Source organism: Strix uralensis, chromosome 3, assembly GCF_047716275.1.
Source record: "Strix uralensis isolate ZFMK-TIS-50842 chromosome 3, bStrUra1, whole genome shotgun sequence".
Taxonomy (NCBI): domain Eukaryota; kingdom Metazoa; phylum Chordata; class Aves; order Strigiformes; family Strigidae; genus Strix; species Strix uralensis.
The window spans coordinates 34,183,923-34,206,102 of NC_133974.1; the positions used below are offsets into that span (position 1 = coordinate 34,183,923).

The 22,180-nt window shown below is 43.6% G+C and overlaps 1 protein-coding gene across 31 annotated transcripts in view; it reads left to right on the top strand.

The window, feature by feature from the left end:
* Positions 1-8,637: 8,637 nt before the first annotated feature.
* RIMS1 (regulating synaptic membrane exocytosis 1) overlaps positions 8,638-22,180 on the top strand; it is a 353,684-nt gene continuing 340,141 nt past the window's right edge. For 18 of the 31 annotated variants that reach the window (XM_074861849.1, XM_074861847.1, XM_074861851.1 and 15 more), the window contains exon 1: positions 8,640-9,166. In XM_074861849.1, coding sequence (XP_074717950.1) covers positions 9,003-9,166 — 164 coding nt within the window. In that variant the 5' untranslated portion in view covers positions 8,640-9,002. Of the gene's footprint in view, positions 9,167-22,180 lie in introns of all 31 variants that reach the window. The other 13 variants (XM_074861860.1, XM_074861862.1, XM_074861853.1 and 10 more) reach the window with 3 other exon arrangements.

Consider the following 22,180-nt stretch of genomic DNA (forward strand, 5'->3'; position numbering starts at 1 on the left):
TCATTAATTCTACTCCATTTTCCTCAACCTGATAATCTCCTTTTCTGGCACTTTGATTTTGTCTTTAGCCCAGAAGGCAACAATATTGACTGTAACTGAAGACATTCTTATACTTGTAAAAATCTTCTCTTCTCTAATTATGTCTTGACCACAGAAAGTGTTTCAACAGATATAATTCTGATTCAATTTTTAACACAAAACTACATGTACATAGATATCCCTTTCCAAGTTGAATCTGTTACTGACCTGAGACCACAGACCTGTCCTTTAGGACTTCAGCATATAATCTCATACACCCTCAGAAGGTGGGAAAAAACCTAGGTAGAGTTTTGTCTTTTTTTCAGCATTTTAACTTTTAAAGGTGACTTGAAAAATAATCTAAGAATACAATTCTTTGGCAACAAAATGGCTACTGGAGACCACTGAGAAATAAATTTCAGAATATAATCTCCAGGCATCAGTGAATTATTTACTTCAAATTTCTTAAATTTTTCATTTAGGAAACATAGAACTTTATATAAACTGTTGTGTTGTATTGTTAGAACGTTGAAACAAGATTATTCAGGGCAAAGCTTCTGACTAGAACACACTGAATTAGGTGCCACAGTTATGAATTTTCTCCCTCTTTACAGTTTGGTATTTCCTTATGCATAAAAAGTCTATGTGTACCTAAAAACTCATCACAAATAGACAGGATTGTATATATAAAAGAGAGATATTTAACACATAAGTATTATGTTGCATCTTTTTGGTAACAAAAATAACATTTTGACAGAGAAAATGAAACAGCTGGTTTCCAGATCCATATTGAAACAAATACTTTAAATCATCTGTTTAAAGTCACCTGTTTTACTCTGTGTTATGGTGGACTACAAGCTCTCAGTCTTTGTTGTGACTCAGAGTACAGCAACTAAAGGAAGTAACTACTTAGATTATTCAGCTTGATTGTAAGAGCACCCTAAGATGTGGGAGGCAGATGAATAGTTAGACCACAGGAATTGGATATGACCCTCTACTGTTTTATCCTCATTTCTAGTGACTCACTTGATGATTCTGGTAATGTCACTTATTCAATCTGTGCCTCAGCTTCCCCAATTATAAAGATGGTACAGCTGGCTGAGAACAGGGTTATCTCTGGTGTGATTTTTTTTTCCCCTTTTTTCAGGGTACTAAATTGGAACAGCAGAAATCCGAATTATTTGCAAAACAAATATTGCCTAAAATGTTGTTTTGGAATTATCACAACTTTGTTTTTCATGCTTTCTCTTTAATACAGTTGTACCTCTTATACTGAAGTATTTAACTTCTTACATACAATATATATGTCATATTTTTCATCAGCATTGCTCTTTGAAGAATTTAGTGTAATAGGAAGTTCAAACAAAATGAATCAAAACATTATCAAAAAGAAGAAATTCTATACCACAGAAACAAAACGTTTTTTCTGCAGTTAAACAATGCAGTAGATGCTGACACATTTCTGATGAATGCTTTCATTCTGATGAAACTACATTTTGTTTAAAGTCATTAACTCGGTACATGTATTGGTTTTATGACATCTGGGTGTTCTCGCATCTCATCTGATATCTTTTTCTTTCACAGGTAATAATTATCTTTCTGTCTGTCTTTCCTTCTATTTCCTCTCTTTTTCCACAAATGCATCACTCCTCTTACAAATATCCCCTCTTTTCCACATATTTCAAGCACTCTTTTCTCTCAGGTTGTCTAGCTGATTAGAATAATAAAGTTAAGTTCAATGCAACTGTTCCCAGGCTGTGCTTAGCTTGAATTTTGCTGTTTCTTTTCAAACCTAAAAGGGCTTGTGTGCCTTAAAGTTTGTTCATCTTTTATGATTATATCCATTGGATAATTAAAGGTATTTTATCCTACAAACTTTGCCTCACTACTTCTTAAAGCAAACTGTTCCATCAATATTCTTGTGCCTGTTTTAGTAATAATACTGAATTTTAAAGTATCTTGCAATTTATGAATAGAGATGCACGAAATTGGGATGAGGTTGCACTAGATTGTAAGACAGAACCTGCCATGGCACATCCTCCACTGTAGGAACAGCTCCAGAGAATGACACCACCCTCCTCTCACTGCAATCCTCTTACCTGCTGCTTCTTTACAGCCTGTCTGGGGAATCAGGTGTTTACTGCCAATTAGGCTTGATAAAACAGCAGGAGTTTCTTGAATTCCCTTGACAAGAGTATTTCTGGGCTGCTGGCAGCTGTTGGAGGGCTTCTGGCTACATGGACAGAGTTAGACCTCAGTATACTAAGCACTTTGTTCATTTGGTGATTTAGATCATTTAGGTCTTACCCTTACTGCACTCTCTGCTGCAGTTAGAGTGTAAAACATTCAAGACTTTATTCAAGATTTTCTTTTGGAGCAAAAATAATGGTAAGATGCTGTAATTGGCAGCAAATAGATTTAAAAAAACATTTATATATTATAATGCAAAGTACATATTCATTATATCTATAGGCTACTTTACTAATTATATTAGAAATGTTCAGCAGAACCACTGGAGCAACAATAAAATACTTATTCCAAAAAGATAAGGTTCATAATTATAGAAAATGTTGTGTTCAATGCTTGTAATGAATCATTGCTTTTCCAACTGCCAGCTTGCTGACTAAGAGTATTGGGCTTCAGTTGCTCCTGTCTGAGCCATAACACTTCTCAGCCTTTCTGACAGATGTAAAAAGATATTACAAACTTAGGGTCTTTCTGTGCAATGGCCTTACGCAGGGTTCCCCTGAACGGAATGGTGTCGAATCTGCTCACACTATCAGCCTTAGACAATAGGTCTGGAAGAAAAACAAGAAGTAGATGATGACTTTTTGGGGTAGAGGATGGTGTCAGTTCCATTATTTTTGCACTTTTTTCTAGCTAAAGGAGAAAAAACGGAAACTGATCTCAGTACTTTGGAAAATGATGTTGTACTTAAAACCTTGTTAGTATTTCTGGGTTAAAAAGTAATTATTAACAAACACATTTGGAAAGTCATCAGACTGAAATAAGAATCAGCTCATAATGGATTCAAATCAGATAGGAGTTTCCAAATGCACTGTTGCACCTAAAAGGGTGTATGATTTGGAGCTGTGCATACAGAAGCATCATGTCACGGAGGAGGAAGGTGACAGTTCCTGTTTATGCATTTTTGGCAAGCTGCACCTGAAGGATGGGATGATTTTCTGGAAACTGCCATGCCAGAAATACACAGCTAAACAGGAGGGAACTGAGAAGAGCAAAGGGAATAATTAGAGACCTATGGGGGTGGGACAGGGTTTCTAGTCTATTTTTTTAAGGAAACCAAGCTATGCAATCACACTGTTTTTCTGTCAGTACTCCAGCAATGATATTTGAATCTCTTGACCAATTTCAGAGAAGCCTGACAAAAAGGGAGAGGTCTAAGAACACTGAGCTCCTGTAGGTTTTCTGAAAATCAGCAGCCAGACAGAGGAGACTCAGATTTGTGCACCCACTAAAGAACAGGTGGAAGTGTGAACTCAGCTGCATTATTTGACACAAGAGAATCCAAAGCTGTCATCCAAAACCAGGCTCCATAAGGTTTGCTGCCAATGGAACTGCTAGTTTGTTCTTTAGAGGTTTTTTTTTTTTCTGTTTTTTTTTTTTAGATAAAATATATTTAAAAGAAGACAAAGACTTCTGTCTGAGAGCATTTTTGAGACACTAATCACTGCAGGATGTAGGCACTCATTATAAAATTATGCATAATAACAGATCTTGTCCAGAACAGGCCCTGAAATCCCTACCTGAAATGAACTCTCTTTGTGCCAGTGTTTTTTGTCTGCCTTGAAAAGGAGTGTTTCCATTTCTTCTAATGCTACAGCTAACTGTGACCTTCTTCTCTCTCTTAAAATACTGCAGTACCACCAAACTTAAAGAAATGAAAAATCATGAGTCAGATGCGAAAACAAAAACTGCTCTTGTAAATCATATGTTAATAAAAGATACTTTACTGTGAATTTGGTCTGTCTCTGAAATTTTTAAATTCCTTCAACATCTTGAGAGAGAGAGAAGTCACAATGTCCCACTTTTACTAACCTACTGTGAGAAATTACTTCGAGCCCTTGAAGCTACAGGATATTTCATCCTTCATGACTGTCCCTCAAACTGCAAACCCCATCGGACTGAAAACTCCTCCACAGCTTTCACTATCCCCAGTCTCCCATGAGGCTGAGGAAGAGCACCACTCTTTCTAGGGAAGGAACCTACAGGAGAACCCTCTGAATTGTTTGTTTCCAGTTTCTTCTTTCAGTTTGCCTCAAGCAAGAAAACAGACAATGATGACTGCTCACAGCTAAGCTAACGAAAAGAGCTTGAAAAGAACTGAGAAATTTAGAACATGGTATGGTGGAACTGAGAAATTTAGAACATGGCCTTTGAAGAATCTGAAAGGAAGATATGGGGGAGACGAAAGTTCCTAAGATTGAGGGGAGGCCTAGAATCATAAAGAAATATACATCTGTCATGCATGGGACATATCTGTCATAGTCATCATTATGAACTGAGAAGAAAAGATCACAGATTCCATTATAATGATTGGCTTCTCAAGTTTAAGAAAGTAATTTATCTGATATGTTACAATAGCTATACTGATATTCTGTTTCTAGATTTCAGAGCAGCCTTCCCTAGATAGGACTTCAGAGAAATGGAGTTAACAGGATGCCTGTCAGTGACAAGACTTTGGATGTTACTAAGCAGGAGCATTCTTACTAACCAGGCAAGGAAGTTCTCTTCAAGGATCTCATGTATCATTCCAGCTTCAGGATATAATGTATTGAATTAGACTGGACTTTCCACACATTGTTGGTTGGATGACAATGTCAGATATTTCATCTTTACAAAGCAAATGTGGGCAAATCAGAAAATGACCACAAAAGGTTTGAAGTACTGACAATAAGAGCTGACTCTCTTCATGTAGCCCTATGAAAAATGAGATGACTTACGGTTTCTTCTACATTTCTCTCTGGAAAAATCTACTGTCTTTGTGCAAAAATAATGTAAAATCATTTACTGTGCCTAAAACTTTGTAGGCATTAGGAAAAGCATTGCCAGAAGGTTGAGAGAGGTGAACCTTCCCATCTACTCGGCACTGGTGAAGCAGTATCTGGAGTGCTAAGTCCAGTTCATGGCTCCCCAGTACAAGACAGACATGGACATACTGGAGCAGGTCAAGTGAAGGGCAATGAAGATAGTTAAGGGATTGGAGCATGTCATATGAGGAAAGGCTGAGAGATGGGACTGTTTAGCCTAGAGAACAGAAGGCTCAGAGGGTTCTTATCAATGTGGTCATCAATATCTGATGGGAGGGTGTAAGTAAGTCTGAGTCAGGCTCTTTTCAGTGGTGCCCAGTGATAGGACAAGAAGCAATGGGCACAAACTGAAACACAAGGGGTCTTGTCTGAACACAACGAAACGGTTTTGCTGTGAGTGTGACTGAGCACTGGCACAGGTTGCCCAGAGAGGCTGTGGAGTGCCCATCCTTGGAGATACTCAAAAGCCATCTGGATGCAGTCCTGGGCAACCTGCTCTAGGTGACCCTGCTTGACCAGGGAGGTTGGACCAGATGACCTCCAGAGGTCCCTTCCAACCTAAATGATTCTGTGATTCTGTGCTTTTCAGTAACACAGTTTTATTCACAATATCAGCTTGGTGCAAGTCCATACTCCGACTTCCATAATTTTTTTTAACCATTACTCTGCAAGAGCTTTCAGCTTTTCCTTTTAAATTATAAGAAACTATATATAAAATCCCCTCATACTCTTTGTATTCATTGTGTATTTCACACACAGCAGTATTCATGTGCTTGACCCAGCATACAGCAATTAACACAATAATACAGAACAGACATATACGTGACTCTGTCAGTAATTAATAAGCAGAAAGGTGAGTAGGATAACTTAACCTCATGTAATATTTTCTTCATAAAATTACCTTGGATACACTTGGGTCTTATGATCTTAGACCTTTGCCATGGTTTAACCCCAGCCAGCAACTAAGCTCCACCCAGCTGCTCGCTCACTCCTCCCCGGTGGGTTGGAGGAGAAAATTGGAAGGGTAAAAATGAGAAAACTTGTGACTTGAGATAAAGACAGTTTAATAGGTAAAGCAGAAGCTGTGCAAGCAAGGAAATCAAAACAAGGAATTCATTCAGTACCTCCCGTCGGCAGGCAGGTGTTCAGCCATCTCCAGGAAAGCAGGGCTCCATCACGCTTAACGCTTACTTAGAAAGACAAAACACCATAATTCCGAACATACCCCCCTTCCTTCTTCTTCTCCCAGCTCTTAATTGCTGAGCAGGAGGTCACATGGTATGGGATATCCCTTTGGTCAGTTGGGGTCAGCTGTCCCAGCTGTGTCCCCTCCCAAGTTCTTGTGCTGCACCCCCAGCCCGCTTGCTGGTGGGGTGGTGTGTGAGAAGCATAAAAGGCCTTGACTCTGTGTAAGCACTGCTCAGCAATAGTGAAAACATCCCTGTATTATCAACACTGTTTTCAGCACAAACCCGAAACGCAGTCCAATCAAGCTACTATGAAGAAAATTAACTCTATCCCAGTCAAAATCAGTACAACCTTTAATATTTTGTTTAGGTTGGGCTTAAAGCAGTGACTCTTCAACACTAAGGCCACTGCTTTAGTGAATTAGTTCTTGCAGTTACTTGGCATGTGGAGACCTAAAGTATCTGAAGGAGTGTGGATACCTATAGCAACTTAATCATGGTGTCTAGTATGACCATTCTAGTCATATCATGTTTCAGTTGTTTCTGATACTAAACATATAGTGGTACCTCACCTTCTTCTCATCATCTTACTCTTTTTAGTCTTGCTTCCTTCAGTTTTGAGGTGGCTGCCACACTTCTGCCTGTTGGTAACGAATGGATAAATTCTTTAGCATCAGCTTGTAACATGAAGGCTATCTTCTCTGCCAGTCGCAGATGGTGGGAAGTGATTTTATTGATTTGTTAGTACTTAGCTAGAAGGATTACATCTAGCAGTAATAATGTGGCCAGGCCCTGGGACAAATCACCCCACGAGTTAGCGGAGGGTCTGTGTCTTTAACTGAGTGTGACATTATGATATTTACCAGCCCTTCATAACGCTTTGCTTATTAACACCACTTTAATCTCTTCTGAGCCATCTGTCGGTCATTCCAGTTTCAGTTTCCTTCATGTGCTGGAAGAGTTGAGAGACTTTACTTTCTGAGCTGAACTTGAACATTACCACTCAAAAGTTCTGGTGGTCACAGTAGTGCTTACTATTTTGCTCTTTTTAATTTGTGTTATCAAATTGTGTCCTGCAGAAAATCTCTTGGGGGGACACAAACAGATGGCCACAGTAATTCCTCTCAAATTCAAAGGTCATGAAGGTTCATAGCTCTCAGAATTTGCGTGAGAGGTATTAGTGTGGCTGGCTGAAAGCTGGTCCCTCTCCCTATTCCAAACCCGGCAAGTTTGGCAGCAAGAAGCATTGAACACTGCCAGCATGGATTTTTTTTTCTTTTGGTTTGTGCCCATCAGATGATCTCTCTAGAAACCAGAGCTGTGTCCGTGCTGTGACCTCGGCAGAAGCATGACTGAGGGGTCTCAAGTGTCAGTGTGTGTTAGTGGTAGTTCAGATTTTATTTGAAAGTGCAGTTTTCTCTAGATTTCAGCTTTGCATTTCTAAGTAGCCTGAATGATTTCATTCACCGTCAGGCACATGTTTGAGCAAGGGACCCTTCGAGCCATAGGCAGGAGTTTCTGGCCAGTGGATTACATGCAGATGATCTCATGTGGAGAAGGGTGGTTGTGTCCATTACCAGCTCCCCCAAATCAAGTTGCTCGGAGCTGGTAGATCACAAATTGCTAGCTCTGTCTGGAAGTGAGGCTTTGCTTCATTGTGCGCTACCCCCCCGGTTGAACAGTCGGCACTGTGGCATGTTTCATGGCCAGTTGTGGTAGGTCACAGCAGTGAAAAAACGGGTCTGATAGACAAGGAGAGAGTTAAGAGCACTCGCATGGGGTGACCATGGCTTGGGGGGTGCCACGTACTGGGTGTAAGAAGCATATGAAGAAAGTGCTGAAGCGTGGGACCCCAAGGAAGGGGCGGCCGAGTGGTGACGGGTCCGGCTCAAGGCAAGGGGCCGCAGCTGCGGCTGGAGCCCCAGGGGCTGGGGCGAGCGCGGCTCCCGCCCGAGGGAGCGGCGGCAGCACCGGGAGCCCAGCGCGTCCCCGGCGCCGCCGGCAGCCCGCAGCGGGCCCGCAGCACGGCTGGCCCCTTCCCAGGGCGAGGCGGCAGCCCCGGGCGGGGGCTCGGGCGAGCTCCCGGCCCCGACCCGCGGTGTGGAAACCTGGAGGAGGACGTGAGGGGGACGGCGGTGGCGGGGCCAGCGCCCTGACCGTGTGCGGCCGCGGGACGAGCGAGCGGGGCGGTGGAGAGAGGCGCGGCGGGGCCGGGCCCCCGGCACGGGCAGGGGCAGGGGCAGGCGGCACTGCCGCCCGTGAGGCGGCGGCGGCGCGCCCCGGACTCCGCCTCGCCGGCACCGACCTCCCCCCTCCCTCCTCCCCGCGCCAGGCTCGCAGCAGCGGAGCATCTCGGCGGCAGCACCCGCCCTTCCCGGCCGGCCCGCGGCGCGCACCGCCCCCCCGCTCCCGCCCGCAGCCCGCCAGCGGCGATCGGGAGCCCTCCGCGCCACGGCACCCCCGCCCCGCACGCCCACCGCCGGGAGGATGGGCTGCGGGCGGCGGCACGGCAGCCCCCGAGCTCCCTGAAGCCGCGGAAACAAAGGGAGCGAGCGGCAGCAGCGGCAGCCGGACCGGGGTGGATGCAAGCAACCATGAAAGGCTGGGTCTCCGCCTCCTCCTCCGCTGCTGCCAGAGAGCTGCCGGCTGCTGCTGCTCGGAGGACTACACTGTGAAGGGGGCGGAGGAGAGGCTGGCTGGGTTTGCCGTGCAAAGGTAGAAGGTGTAAGGGAGAGGCGGAAAGAAAATGTCTTCTTCGGTGGGGCCCCGCGGCCCTCGCCCGCCCACGGTGCCCCCCCCGATGCAGGAGCTGCCCGACCTGAGCCACCTGACAGAGGAAGAGAGGAACATTATCATGGCAGTGATGGACCGGCAGAAAGAGGAGGAAGAGAAAGAAGAGGCCATGCTCAAGTAAGCAGACGCCAGTCATTCATTCATTCGGGTACTCATTCATGCGCCGATCGCCGGCGGGCGGGAGCGGGCGCTGCCACAGCGGGAGCCGGCCGGTGCCCCGAGCCGGCCGGCTGCGCCCTGCTCGGCGGGCGGCCCCGCGGGGACCCCTCGGCGGGGCTGGCGCTGCGGGGCCCCGCTCCGGCTCCGCTCCCGACCCAGAACTTCCTCCTGCCCGGCCGTCCTCCCCCACCCGGGGCAGCTCCTCCCGAGGCAGAGCTGCCGGGGGAGCGCGGCGCGGCGGGACGGAGCGGGACGGCGGCCCTCCCCGCGCCGGGGGCGGCCAGCGGCGCAGGGCGGGCGGGCGGAAACCCCGACATGGGGGTGAGGGGCGAGGTGGGATTCCTTTGGGGTCCCCAAAACCCCGCCTCTGCCAGGAGGGGCCGCTGGGTGGGGTTTCCCTGCGTGCGGGAGCCTCCGCCGCCGCCGTGCTGCCCCCGCCTGGCTCGGCCTCCGCTGCCGCCCGCCGCGGGGCTGAGGCGGCTGCCCCCAACCGCCGCCCTGCCGCGCCCCCCGCCCCGCTCCGCTCCGTCCTCCCGCCGCCGCCCCGCGCCCCGAGCGCCGTCTGCTCCCGGGAGGGCAGCGGCGGGGAGGCGGCTCGCTGGGCGGACAGCAGGGCGTGCGTAATTAGGAAATAAATGCAATTAGTCGCGCCGCTCGTCGCTGAGGGGAAACGTGCGTGCGTGCGTGGTGGCGGGACGGAGGGGGAGTGGGTTTATCCCGCCGCCGGCAGCACGGGGAGGGATGCGGGGAGCGCGGGGTGTGGGGAGGTGCCATGTTTGGAAGCCAGGTCCCCACAGCCTCTTTTGAACCTTTTCTCTCTCATCCCCCCCGCCCCCCCATCCTTGCCAAACGGCGCATGTGACCACATTTTCTAGCCTCCTCCGTCAATAGGAGGCTTCAAACGTAACGTTACCAAATTGCCTGCTGTGAGTGATGAGAATAAACAGATTGAAGCTGTGGCCTGTGGAGGAGAATCAGGGTTTCTCCTCTTCTGGCTACCCGTCAGGCCTGTTCGCCCCGGGGGGGGAGACGGCAGGAGAGGTGACTGGAATAGTGCAAACCTCTGACGTTACCCAGACCCTCCCTACGACGGGAGGTGTATCCTTACCTCACTGTCTTCTGGTTGCATCCACCTGAGCTTGGAAGGGATGCTCTGAAGGTGTGACATGATCTGGGTATTTCTTTTGGCAGCATTGGAAATGTCCACCTGAGCGATGCGGGTGCCAGCTCTTCCCCGTGGCTTTCTCTGACCGATGGAGAGACCAAACCCCCGCAGGCTCCTGACTTTGGCCCCGTGCCCTGTGCGTGGTGAAGCAGGGACAGCGTTTCAGTATATCGCTGTCTCTGTCCCTCCCCAGCGGTGCCTGGCTCCGAATTTTTACAGGGGCTACTAGAGGTGACTGCAACAGCGCATACCAAGGCCCAGCTGCGAGCGTTGCGTATTGCCGAGGAGCCGGCTGGGAGCGTGGTCTTTGGATCTCTGTTCAAGATGAGGAGTTCAGTTTGCTGTTGCTGTTCATTATGCTTGGGGTGTGGCTAGCCTTGGAGGTGGGGTGGTTGAAACAAGAAATGTTTTGTGAAAATGCATTGTATTAGTCAATGTGGGGAAACGTAAGTGAAGGATCCCTCCTCGGTTTCTATTTATCAGAAGAAAATTAAATAAAGGAGTAGCTCAAAGGCTCTAAACTACATTTATCCTTCTCCCATTTCTTGTCCTCCAGCACAGCTACTTCCTGATAAATATTTAGCTTTCATTCCGTGAAGAAGATTACTGGTTCTGTAATGATGTTGTAGAGCAATACTGTAAATCTTACAGTCACTGCAGGAATGAACTTTTGTTGGTAGAGATGGTAATTTCTCAGCCCTATTCTTGTTAACGTGGGGTAGGGGATAAAAATTTTCCTCGTTTTTTTCCCCCCATTTTTTTTCTTCTGCTCTTCTTTTGGCATTTCCGAATTCTGGGCTAATACTTCTTTTTCTGTGAGATTATGGGAACCTTCAGCAGTTTTACTAAATGAATTTAAGACACTTTAAATACAATTTTGTAGAGGTCAAAAATCATGCTTTGTGAATTCAACTTGAAATTATATTATCTTCAAAGGTTTGTGATATTCAAAAGTTTATTTCCTTATAACAGTTCTTTCAAATCTTGAGAATAACAGTCTAGGCTCTATATTGGTCTGAGAAATTGTGATTTTAAATAGATTCTTTTTTTCTTTAAATAAAGACCCAGAAATTAACAGAAGACATTGGGAAACTTGCAAACCTGCATACTCGCTTTAACTATATTGTTGGCTTTCAAAAATTAGGTCACAGCAAATAGTTTTCATATGGATTACAATTTGACCCTTAAAGAGAGCCACTAGATTTTCTGAGATCGTTTGCCTTTTCTGTATGCCAAGTATTTACTTCCTTTTGGGGACAAGAGTTAGACACATCTTTCTGGAGAGTAACCCTTACAAGACTGGATTTTGAAACAAGAATTTACTTCCATAATTTTGTAGAGGTTTGTTACAACTATACAACGGTGCTGTCCAGATGACACAGCTGTGTTACAAAAGTCATATATCCTCACCATCCCTTCTTTATTGTCAGTAAAAGTTTTTCTGATTATCCAAATGTCTCAGCAAAATAGCCACCAGTTTTCATTTAAAACCACCTGGCAGAGAAATGTTTCCGTCTGTAACACCCACGTGCAAATCTGTAATGTCCCCTGGAAGTGAAGCCGATCTGCGTTGCAAACTAGGCTACCTTCAATCCTGGGCTGATCAGCAGCCGGATACGTGGTGTCTCATGAATCATAAGGGCTAAAAAGGGTGCAGCATTTCTCTTCTGGATGTCCTGATAGTTAGCAATAAAAGTTTCTAAAACAGCACTTGTAATTTTCCTTTCCAGCACTCCTCATGGCAGGACACTATGAAGAATTATTGGTAAAACTACTGTATTCTTCACATGATGATCATAAAATTGTGGATCTGAAGGAATTTGAGGTGTTTCTGTGAGTAGACTATATGAATTTCAGGAGAAGTGAAAGAGATTAGGATCCTTGGTAAAGAGGCTGTGTCCCACTTCTTCAGGTCTGTACCTCTCTGTCTTCCTGAGTCCTGTTTCTGACTCTGAGCTAAAAGCTGCCCTGTAAACCCTCTCTGCCAGTTCATGCTGATATCAGCACATACTGCAGCGTGCCAGCCTGGGAGCAGGGCGCTGTTACAGGGAGCAGGACTATGGACAATGTAATGCTTTTGCTGCTTGCACTGGAGAATGACAGAAATGCACACTTTGCTTTGAAACCACCTGCTCGTCTCTTTCCAGGAACTTGCCCTATCTGTCAGTTTGTTGGCCCACTGAGTTCCCTTCAGAGGTCTGGGGCTAATGGAGCTTGTCACACCCTTAGGATAAAGGCATGCAACTTGTACTGGCCAGTGTGACTTTCTTTTTCTAGGTATGCCTGGTCAGTGGCAGAGACCTTCTCCTCTCCTCACCCCTCCAATACCAGGTTGTAAACTGCTCTGGGTGGTGTTTATGGAAGGGGAACATTCTGCTATCCTATGACCTGTTGAATACCTTGGAGCAATGTGTTGAGGAGTTAGGGCTTTTGCGAAGGTTCCTTCTTTTGCTTTTTTTATGAACAGGTGTACCTTGGCATGAAGAACACTTTAATGTTAGCTGATTGCCCTGAAATTGCTTTTACATCCAAAGATGGGTTTTACATTCCTGCTGTGACAGGGGCAGTGTCGGTAGGTACTCCTGAGAGCATATCCATGCTTTCGTGCTGTGAAGTGTGGTCCCAGTCTGGTGTACGGCACTGAAGACTCTGAACCACTTTGATTCTTACCTGGCACTAGGTAGAAACTGAGGCACCTTTAGTGCAGTCCACGAAATCTTTCTGTAATGGTGCACTTGAGGAGCTGCATGTTCCTGTGTGTCCAGGGCATATAGGACCAGAACATGTGAGTGCCTTGGCTGATGAATTTCTTGCTGTCTGTCCTACACCTAAGCCTGTTTGGGAGTCACAAACTGTGCAGTGATATGCTTAAGTCCTCTGAAAGACCTGACGCTAATATAGTACTTCTATAATGCATATTGATACTCTGTGCTGAACTCAAAAGTGCTGTTGTCACAGCGATGGCTGCTTTCCTAACATGTAGGGGACAGGCAGCGTTACTGCTTCCAGCTACCTTAGGTGTAATAGCCTGGTGGTTAGGAAGTGGTTACCTAAGCCCAGTACACTTCCCAGCCTGAAGAAATTGTGTCCCAGGCAAGTGCCATTACATTATAACTTAGTGGAAACAGTTTGGCTCCCCATACAGAGAAGAATGCAAAGTTTATGGGCCCAGGAGCCTAACTCAGTGTCAAGCCCAATAGGAAGAGCTCTCCTTGCAGAGGAGCTGCATGCTTCTGGTTACCCAGGGCTGGTCATGTAGCCTTTTTTAACAGAGAAGTTTAAAATACTGAGAGGTCTGGGAGTAGCAAGCAGGTCCTCCTCCCTCACAGCTGGATGGTCTCATCTTGGGGCTTCAAAGCTTTGCCTTTTTGTTCCTCTGTGGCTGGGAGAGCTACACCTTCCTGCCTGCCACACCTTTGACAGCAGCATGGAGAGCAGTCTGTTGAGTAGGTGGGGCTTTACCATGGTAGTCTGAACTCACATCCACTCTGTTTCCCAGTTTCACACTGACTGTGCCAGATTTTGTGGGTATCTCTGAAGACTGTAGTCTCTAGCAACTCTTTTAATTGGAGCTTGGCCTTACAGATCTACAGATCCAAACTTCTGCTGCTCCTATATGAATAAATGTTTGCATAGGACAGTGGTAGAATGTGCCATGGCCTCCTCTGCAGACTAATTCACATTGGAACTATTTTTTTCCTGTAGCTGAAAGGGAGGAGGTTCATATAGAGTGGCTGATATGTCTAACCAGAAGTCCAGATGTTGCCCTACAGGTGACTCTGATGTGACTAACAAATTGTGAGGAAGCGCGAGACGGAAAGTTTTCAATGAGGCTGAAGAGAGAAACAAACCATAATTTGCAAAAATGGGGGAAAAAAATTTAAAGGAAAAATAGTTTAAAAGTTTAAAGTGTACCTTCAAATACTAGAGATAGCCTTAGACAACTGTATTGTTTGTGGGTATAAGATGTCTTGAAGTGAAACAACCCCAGTTAATATACATACAATTTCAATCATAGACAAATCACAGAACTATAGATATTTGTATGTATGTACTTAAGCTGAAGTTTGCTCATGTGCAATTGTGTGCCTTATCTCATCTGGTTAGTTAAGTATTAAGTGCAAACCATGGCAGCCTGTGAACACAGCTAGATGAGTTCCAGTTCTGTTCTCGTGTGGACTCTCATAGCCCAACAGGAACATACACTGGGACAGCCGAAATACTTTTCTGCACCCCTGGTGAAACAGTAGCTCATCAAAGGGGAACAGCTATAAATCAACCTTAAGACAAATTTTGGCCAGAAATGACAAGAAGGTTCCTAGTTACCATGGCAGTCATTTTGTGGAGCGAATTTAAGTGGGGACAAAAGCTCTTACTACCCTTCTGATGGGGTTTAACAAGACTGTGAAAGAGATTGTTTGCCAAGGTAGTGGCAATAGTAGAAAACTTAGAGAAACAGGAGGTTCTTCGTAGTTTTGTGACTCTAATTGAGTAGCTTCAGTAGAGAGGCTAGCAGATACTTGAAACCTTCCCAGATCTTAAGTGAGTTACTTCAAGATTTGCCATAGGAGTGGCAGTTGTTAATTAGGGAGAAGTTGATCGTAAGACCCTATTTTGACCATCTAGTGTGGTACACAAACTTGATTTTAGTAGAATTCATGTCTCTAGAATCATCAGCGATATTGGAGCTGCTCACTTTTCAGGGCTGCTATATCCTGAACTCACTTGCAGTTGGTGAGAATCTCTGTTTCAGAGATTGCAAGATAACTCCTCTACCATTTACCTGTGTGCACCTGGAAGCTTCCGGCCTGAGCTGCTAGCTGTGTAACTCTGAAGGTTAACAGATTGGCCAGGAGGCATGTGCTCTTAACCAGTTTCCTGGAGACAGTTTGTTTCTCTCTCCATTTCTAACACTCAGACCACACCTAACATTGTCAGAAAGCATTGAATACTGCTCAAAACACAGTGGCAGCTGCTGCCACCCTTATTTTGTATAGCACTTATGGGCAAGATAAGGAAGTAGAGTTCCAAGACCTTCTTAGCCTGAATGCTATGAATTCCCTGATGATAATTGCCCTTCCGTAAAAGGGAAGGGAGAAGTAGTATCATTCTTCATCCTTTCTATTGAAACTGGGCCACTTTGCAGAAATAAAAGCAAGAGTCAAGGGCCATCATGAGGAAGTATGTCTTTATCCTATCTTTAGGATAAAGGATCTAAAGCCTGTCTTTAATCCCACTGGGAAGACAAAGGAAGAATCGAGAGTTCTGGGAACTGGTTGTGCATTTGGCACCAGGGAATGAAAGGATAAAATAGATAAACAATACCAAGACTACCTCATCTGAATCAAACTCTCTGTTCTTCTTTCTGTGGTCCCATGAGTTTCACTTCCTGTGCAGAGGAGCAGGAGGAATGGAGGATGCCCTCACCTCTGCTGCCTGGAAACCTTTATTTCTTCCTTTGTACTTAATGGGGTTTGGAACCACTGTGTTTCAGGCTCTGTGATGTAGCAGGGAGCAGAGTGCAGGTTGCTTACTGTGTGCATGGGTGGTTTAAGCCCCTAGAGTCACCCAGACAGACTGTTCGAATATTGCCTTGCACCTCTTCCTGGCAGTGTCAACTCTGATCCTGACACTTGAGTGTACAAATCCATGGTGAAACAATTTTACTCCTGGGGGAGTGCAGGAGTCTGGAGATCGTCTAGTCCAACCCCCTACTCAGAGCAGGGCCACCTACAGCTGGTAGCTCAGGACCATGTCCATATGGCTTTTGAATGTCTCCAAGGACAGAGACTCCACAACCTCACTGGACAACCTTTTCCAGTGTTCATCTACCCTCACAGTAAAAACTGTTTCCTGATGTTCAGATGGTGCTTCCTGTGTTTCAGTTTGTGTCCATTGCTTTTGGCCCTGGCACTGGGCACCTCTGAGAAGTTTGGCTCTCTCATCTTTATTCCTCCCCACTGGGGATCTATACAGGTTGTTAAGATCCCCCTGAGCCTTCTTTGCTCCATGCTGAACAGTTGCCACTCTCTCAGCCTTTCCTCATGTGACGTGCTCCAGTCCCTTAACCATCTCTGTGGCTCGTTTCTGCACGCGCTGCAGTATGTCCATGTCTTTCTTTTACTGAGGGGCCCAGAACTAGACTTAGCATCCAGATGTGTCTTCACCAGTGCTGAGGCAGAGAGGAAAGATCACCTCTCTCGATCTGCTGGCAGTGCTTTTCCAATGCAGCCCAGGCCTTCTTTGCTGCAAGGGTACATTGCTGGCTCATGCTCATCTTGGTGTTGACCAGGAATCCTTAGTTGCTTCTTTGCTAAGCTTCTTTCCAGCTGGTTGGCCTCCAGCATGTACTGGTGCATGGGAGTATTTCTCTCCTTATGCAGGACTTGGCATGTGTCTTTGCTGAAGCTTAAGAGGGAGACCAGTATCTAATGTGTTCTCAAATCAGTCTGAATCATTCAGGGGGAGGATTGCTTGTGGTCCGTGTTTCCAGCCCCTTTCTCTTTACTGTCCAAGGCTCTCACTTGGAGAGGGAGAGAGAGAATTGAACAGCGCAGAAGCTATTGTTGCCTTTTGGCCAATGGAAACATGACAAAGAGTTTAACAGCATTTGAGGCTTCAAGTTTTCACCACTCTGAGAGGTCGGATGTCACCAGAAAGGTGTCCTGATCAAAGGAGACAACTGTGGTGACCTCAGAATTGCAGAGGGTTTTCATGACTTTCAGGGAATTTCAGAGAATTGATAGTGATTTTTAATCAGGGAAGTGGACTGAGTAGTCCAAAGAGAGTACTATACACAGTCAAAATGTTTTCACAACTGCACTCAGTCATGTGGTAAGGCAATTATGAGACAGTCATTGACTGTTCTACTGGGGGGTCATCTCACCTCCAAGGCAGAGGCAGGAGACTGACAGCGACAAAAGGAGATTCATAGGCATTTCCTCAAAAGCTGTAGAAGAGCAGGAGGTGATAGGGTATGACAGACAGTAATAAACATCCCTACCATGTTTTAGATATGGGCTTCAGATTGGCATATGTTGAAATTCAGGAACGTCTGAAGTGCAAGCTTTTGTCCAGAGCTCTTTTCTGGCCCCAGTTTCAGTGGTTTTATTGAAATACACAGAGCGTTATTTCTGTGCATGCATCTTCCCACATGATTCCCCACTTGATACAAGAAACCTCCAAAGCTTCATGCGAGGTTTTGTCTGACATTGCGCTAATACTTTCTGACTGAGAGGTCTGTGAGTCTACAAATTCATGGGCATAATCTGTGCCCTGCAGAAGGGCGAAGACAAAGACTGGGTGAATGAACATGACCTCTGGGCAGGAACTTCTCAAAGTACAGAGTTGTTATAAACTCAGATCTTAAAAGGAATTATGCAGAAGAGACCTCTTCTCTAGAGGGGGAGTGTACCCTCCCATTGGTTGTTTTTCTGGAAAATAGCAGAGGAAGAACAACGTTAAGAGAGATTTGAAATTCTCAGTCTTGTCAATGCCCTTTTATTTCTGAAGACTCGTGAAGAATTTTTTGCATCCTTGGATACAGGAAAGCAACTAACAAAGATGCGGCGTGCTTTCTTCATCAGGCGGTTACTAAGCATTTTAAGACTTGAACTTAATACCTTAAGAAAAGGCTGTTTAAAATCGTGCAGCCCTCGTATTCAGGCTTATTGAGATGCAGGCATTATTGAAGGTGGAAAATGACAAAATTCAGATTTTATTTTTGGTTGCCAATAGTTAGAGCCAGTTATAATTTCTCACCAATCTTACCTTCTCCTTCACTCTACCCACTGGTGCCCACTGCATTTGTCTTCTCCCCTGGGCCTACCAGTTATAATTAATAGATGCTGGCATGCAACTACGTTTTGGGGGTAAAAAGCTTGAGTGCCTACAGTTTGACTCTAATTCCCAGTGGTGATAAAACATGTAAGAAAATCTTGGGTAATCAATTACAAACACAGAGTGGTTTCATTCTGCTTTTTGGAAATACTTGCATATAATTTACAATTACTGGAATGATTTACACCTGATCAGGTCTGTGTGGTTTACCCCAGTCAGATCCATATATTGGATCTGATAGCTTATCAGATCTCTGCATCTGTCAAGAGTTGTAATTGTTTTATCCCTTCTTTTATATTTCACAGATATGGTAAAATATTATGCAATGTTTATGGTGATGCCTAGTTTTGGAATCTAGGCAGTAAATGTTAGTCAGAGTTATTTTTGGTTTTCACAACAAACAGCAGAAAAGAATACCACTATCAGTTTGCTTTAATAGTTACTTAGGTAAGACAATTTGCACAGCATGATAGGAAAGCATTGTAATTCTTTGTACTTGTAACTGAGGTAATCTTCCTCAAAATTTGATTGCATATCAGATACTTATGTCCAGAGAGAGTTTTAAACAAGAAAGAGATGTTCCAAATATATTTTCTGGCACTGTTACAGAGGCAAGAAAAGCTAGTTGCAATTTTCAGGATAATGACACACACAAAGCCGTTCATACATTTGCCACTTCAGAGGCATGAAGAGACACAGCACGATGAATAGCTGTTTCCAGACAGTTCTAGATTGAATTAGAACATCTATTTTGGCACTCATTTCTGACTGTTCACATGAGGTGTGTCTTATTTTCAGTGTCAGGACTTTGTGCAATTTGCTTATGATAAGCATTATTAATACTGTTGAAGACGGGGGAGCGTGTCTGTCTATGTTTTTTTTCAGATATCTGTAATAAAAATGGGTAGTGTTTGAAATCTCCTAAGTTTTTGGTCTTTCCTATATTAAGCCCTCTTGGAATCACTGAAGATCAGTGTATGCCCTGAGAGCTGCTTTTTAGTCAGGGGTGAACCTAGCAGATAGAGCTACACTTGTTAGTGATGACAGTATGGATCTGGCAAATAAACTCTTTCAGATTTTGAGGATCTGGGGTATAACCAAAGAATAATTTTCTCTGTATTTTGTGCTTTAGATAAACATCAAATTCTAGTTAGAATGGTGGTTTAAATGCCTTGCATCAAAATACAGTTATTTACTTTAAGGTCCTTAATTTAGAGGGGTTTTTTTAAACTTCATTACGTGAAATTTATTAGGACATTGCTTGTGAATGGAACACAGTCCAACCATGTTATTTAAGTGTAAGTACTATTATATTGCAGAGAAGAAAGTCTACTACTCTTTTAGCAAGAAACAGAGCACTCTGTTTGTTCTGAAAATTGCTAATGGAAGTCTTCACATGCTTGAATGACCTAAGTGTGAAGTGTCTTCTCAAGTGTTTCTCTTTGTTACCAATACTGCATACTCTGAATGATCAGACAAAGAAATTATATACCCAAAAGTCTGTCTACATCTTATACTAGCAGGTCTAATAAAAGATAGTATATTTTTTTACAAACCTAGTTTGGCCTATGAGCCTAGCAACCATTACAAATTTTGTAGCCACTGCTCATGAAGATTTTGTCTACATTTTTGTGAAATATATATTAATTCTAACGTCTTTGAATATATGGTGAAGACTTCAAAATCATATCAATAAACTAGGATTTTGTAATACTTCTATTGATACATCATTCTCTTTTTAGATATTTAGCAAACATACAGTCCTATACTATACAAACAATCCAAAGATTTAACTATGGGCTATTTGCATCAGTATGTATTAATCATGTGGAAGTATTCTACAGATCAAATGATTAGTAATAGGACTTTTGAGAAAAATGGCAATGAATCAGTTTACATAACAAAAGGCCATTTTGGAACTGGATGACTGAATATGTTTAGTTGTGTTTTGCGCCATGATTTGTTGGTATAACTGTTTTCTTTTGATGATTCCATTGGTCTTGGAAAAAGTGTCAAGACCTATGCAAAACCAGACATAGTAGCTGTCTGAGCTTTCTAATATATCTTCTTTACACAATTTCTTTAGCACTTGCAAGTACTAAGAAAGCAGTCAGAGCAATTTTTCGTTTATATTCATTATTCTCTAGGTTTTTAATTAGCCTTTCATATTAAGTTATTTTCAAAATAAAGTCATTGCATTTTTGCATATTTGCAGTATTAACTTTAGAATCATTTTGACATTTGACATCAGGAGACTAGATTAAATGAAATTGCACAGATGTAGATGAAAACAATGTGAAGGCTTGAGTGATAAAAGGATATGAACAATCTATCAGTATTTTAGTTACTTTAGGTGATAAGTATCCTTGGTACTGTTGTTTATTGCAAAAATTTTTGACATTGCATGACAGTTTGATGTTCTGCTGGGTATGTGTTTTTAGCTATAGATGTAGATGTAGGAAGGTAACTGGTTGATGGAGTGCATGGTGCATGAGGCTAGGCAGTTGAGAAGAAAGGAAAGAATTTATGAGAACTCTAGATCATCCTAGTTTAACTCTATTGATTTTAGCCCTGGATGCCACCTGCAAAGTATCAGGGTAATGGGTTTCCACTTTATAGATGAGAATTAGAAGAGATTTTGTATGTGTATATGTGCTTGTGCCTAAGAATGTGGAACCAGGTTGTACGGAAATATGTACAAGTTGTTTTATGGACTTTAATTGCAACATTATGTTGCTTAGCATTCTTAAAATATGCAGAGTGCATTGGTGAGATTTGATCAGGGACTGAAAACTGGGAACAATTTTGCCTGCAGTCATATCATGGGGACAGGTGACATAGTGGAATAAGTTGCTGCCATGGACCAGCAAAACACTGTATTTGCTGTGTTCCTGTGCCTCTGCTGAGTTTGATTAATTTTTGTGAATCTCTGCCTTGGAACAAGTGTCACTGGAAGCATATCTGTTAACTGGAGTAAGATGTAAGTGTTGTTGAGTCTGTTTAGGTGGGATATGTCCCTGTAAGTCTTGTATTTTGCAGACAGAAGCACATTTTTCTGAAATGCATTCAGTAACTGTTCAGTTACTCCCCAACCTTTATGTAGAAAGTAAACTTCAGAGAAGTGAAACGAAGGCATGGCTACCTACCTTTCTGCAAAAAAACCCCATTTATGATGGTTCAAAAGTGTATCTGTATTTCTTTAAATTACTTTTTTTTCTGTATACCCCTAATTTCCTGCAGTCTTAATTGCATATTTTGTTTTCTTTTGTTTTCTCCAAAAAGCTGTTTTTCAATATAGAAAGGAACTGCATTCACTCAGAGGTGGAGATTGCAGTTATATGAATTGATTCTGATAGTGTATATGTAAAAGGTGTGTAAATTCCTTTGAGATTAAATGCACAGTACATTTTTCTTATATTTCAGAGCAAAATTAGATATTGATTTTTTAATGAGAAATCTATTCTAAGAATATAGAACCTCACTAACATATTATGATTCTTGTGTTTTGTGTTTTTAGCTGATTTGATATTGATTGTAGTTTTTAAATTTAAAAGCTCTCACATTTATAAACAAAATATCTTCATAATTAATTTTACAAATTGTAAAACTACATTAGCTTAAAGCAAGATGTCCTCCCTTAAAAAAGTCTTTTTCAAACAATTATAGCACTCACCGTAAAATAACTTTCAGTGGGAACTGTTTGGACTGGACTGACCAGTTCAGGGAATCAGCAGTGAATTTACAGTTTTGTTCACCTGTAACATCTCTTTTTCCATTGGGGATGTTTCAAGTTCTAAGCTTGACCCCATCTGAACGGGTTTGAAACTGTCCATGTGGAAAAGGAGCTGGGGAGTTCTAGTTAAATGGTGGCAGATGAGAGAGTGCTCTCTCTTTCATCCAGCCAAGGTGATCTGATTCTTTCTTTCCTGGTATTTATCCTGTATGGGATAACAATTTAAAAAGTCGAG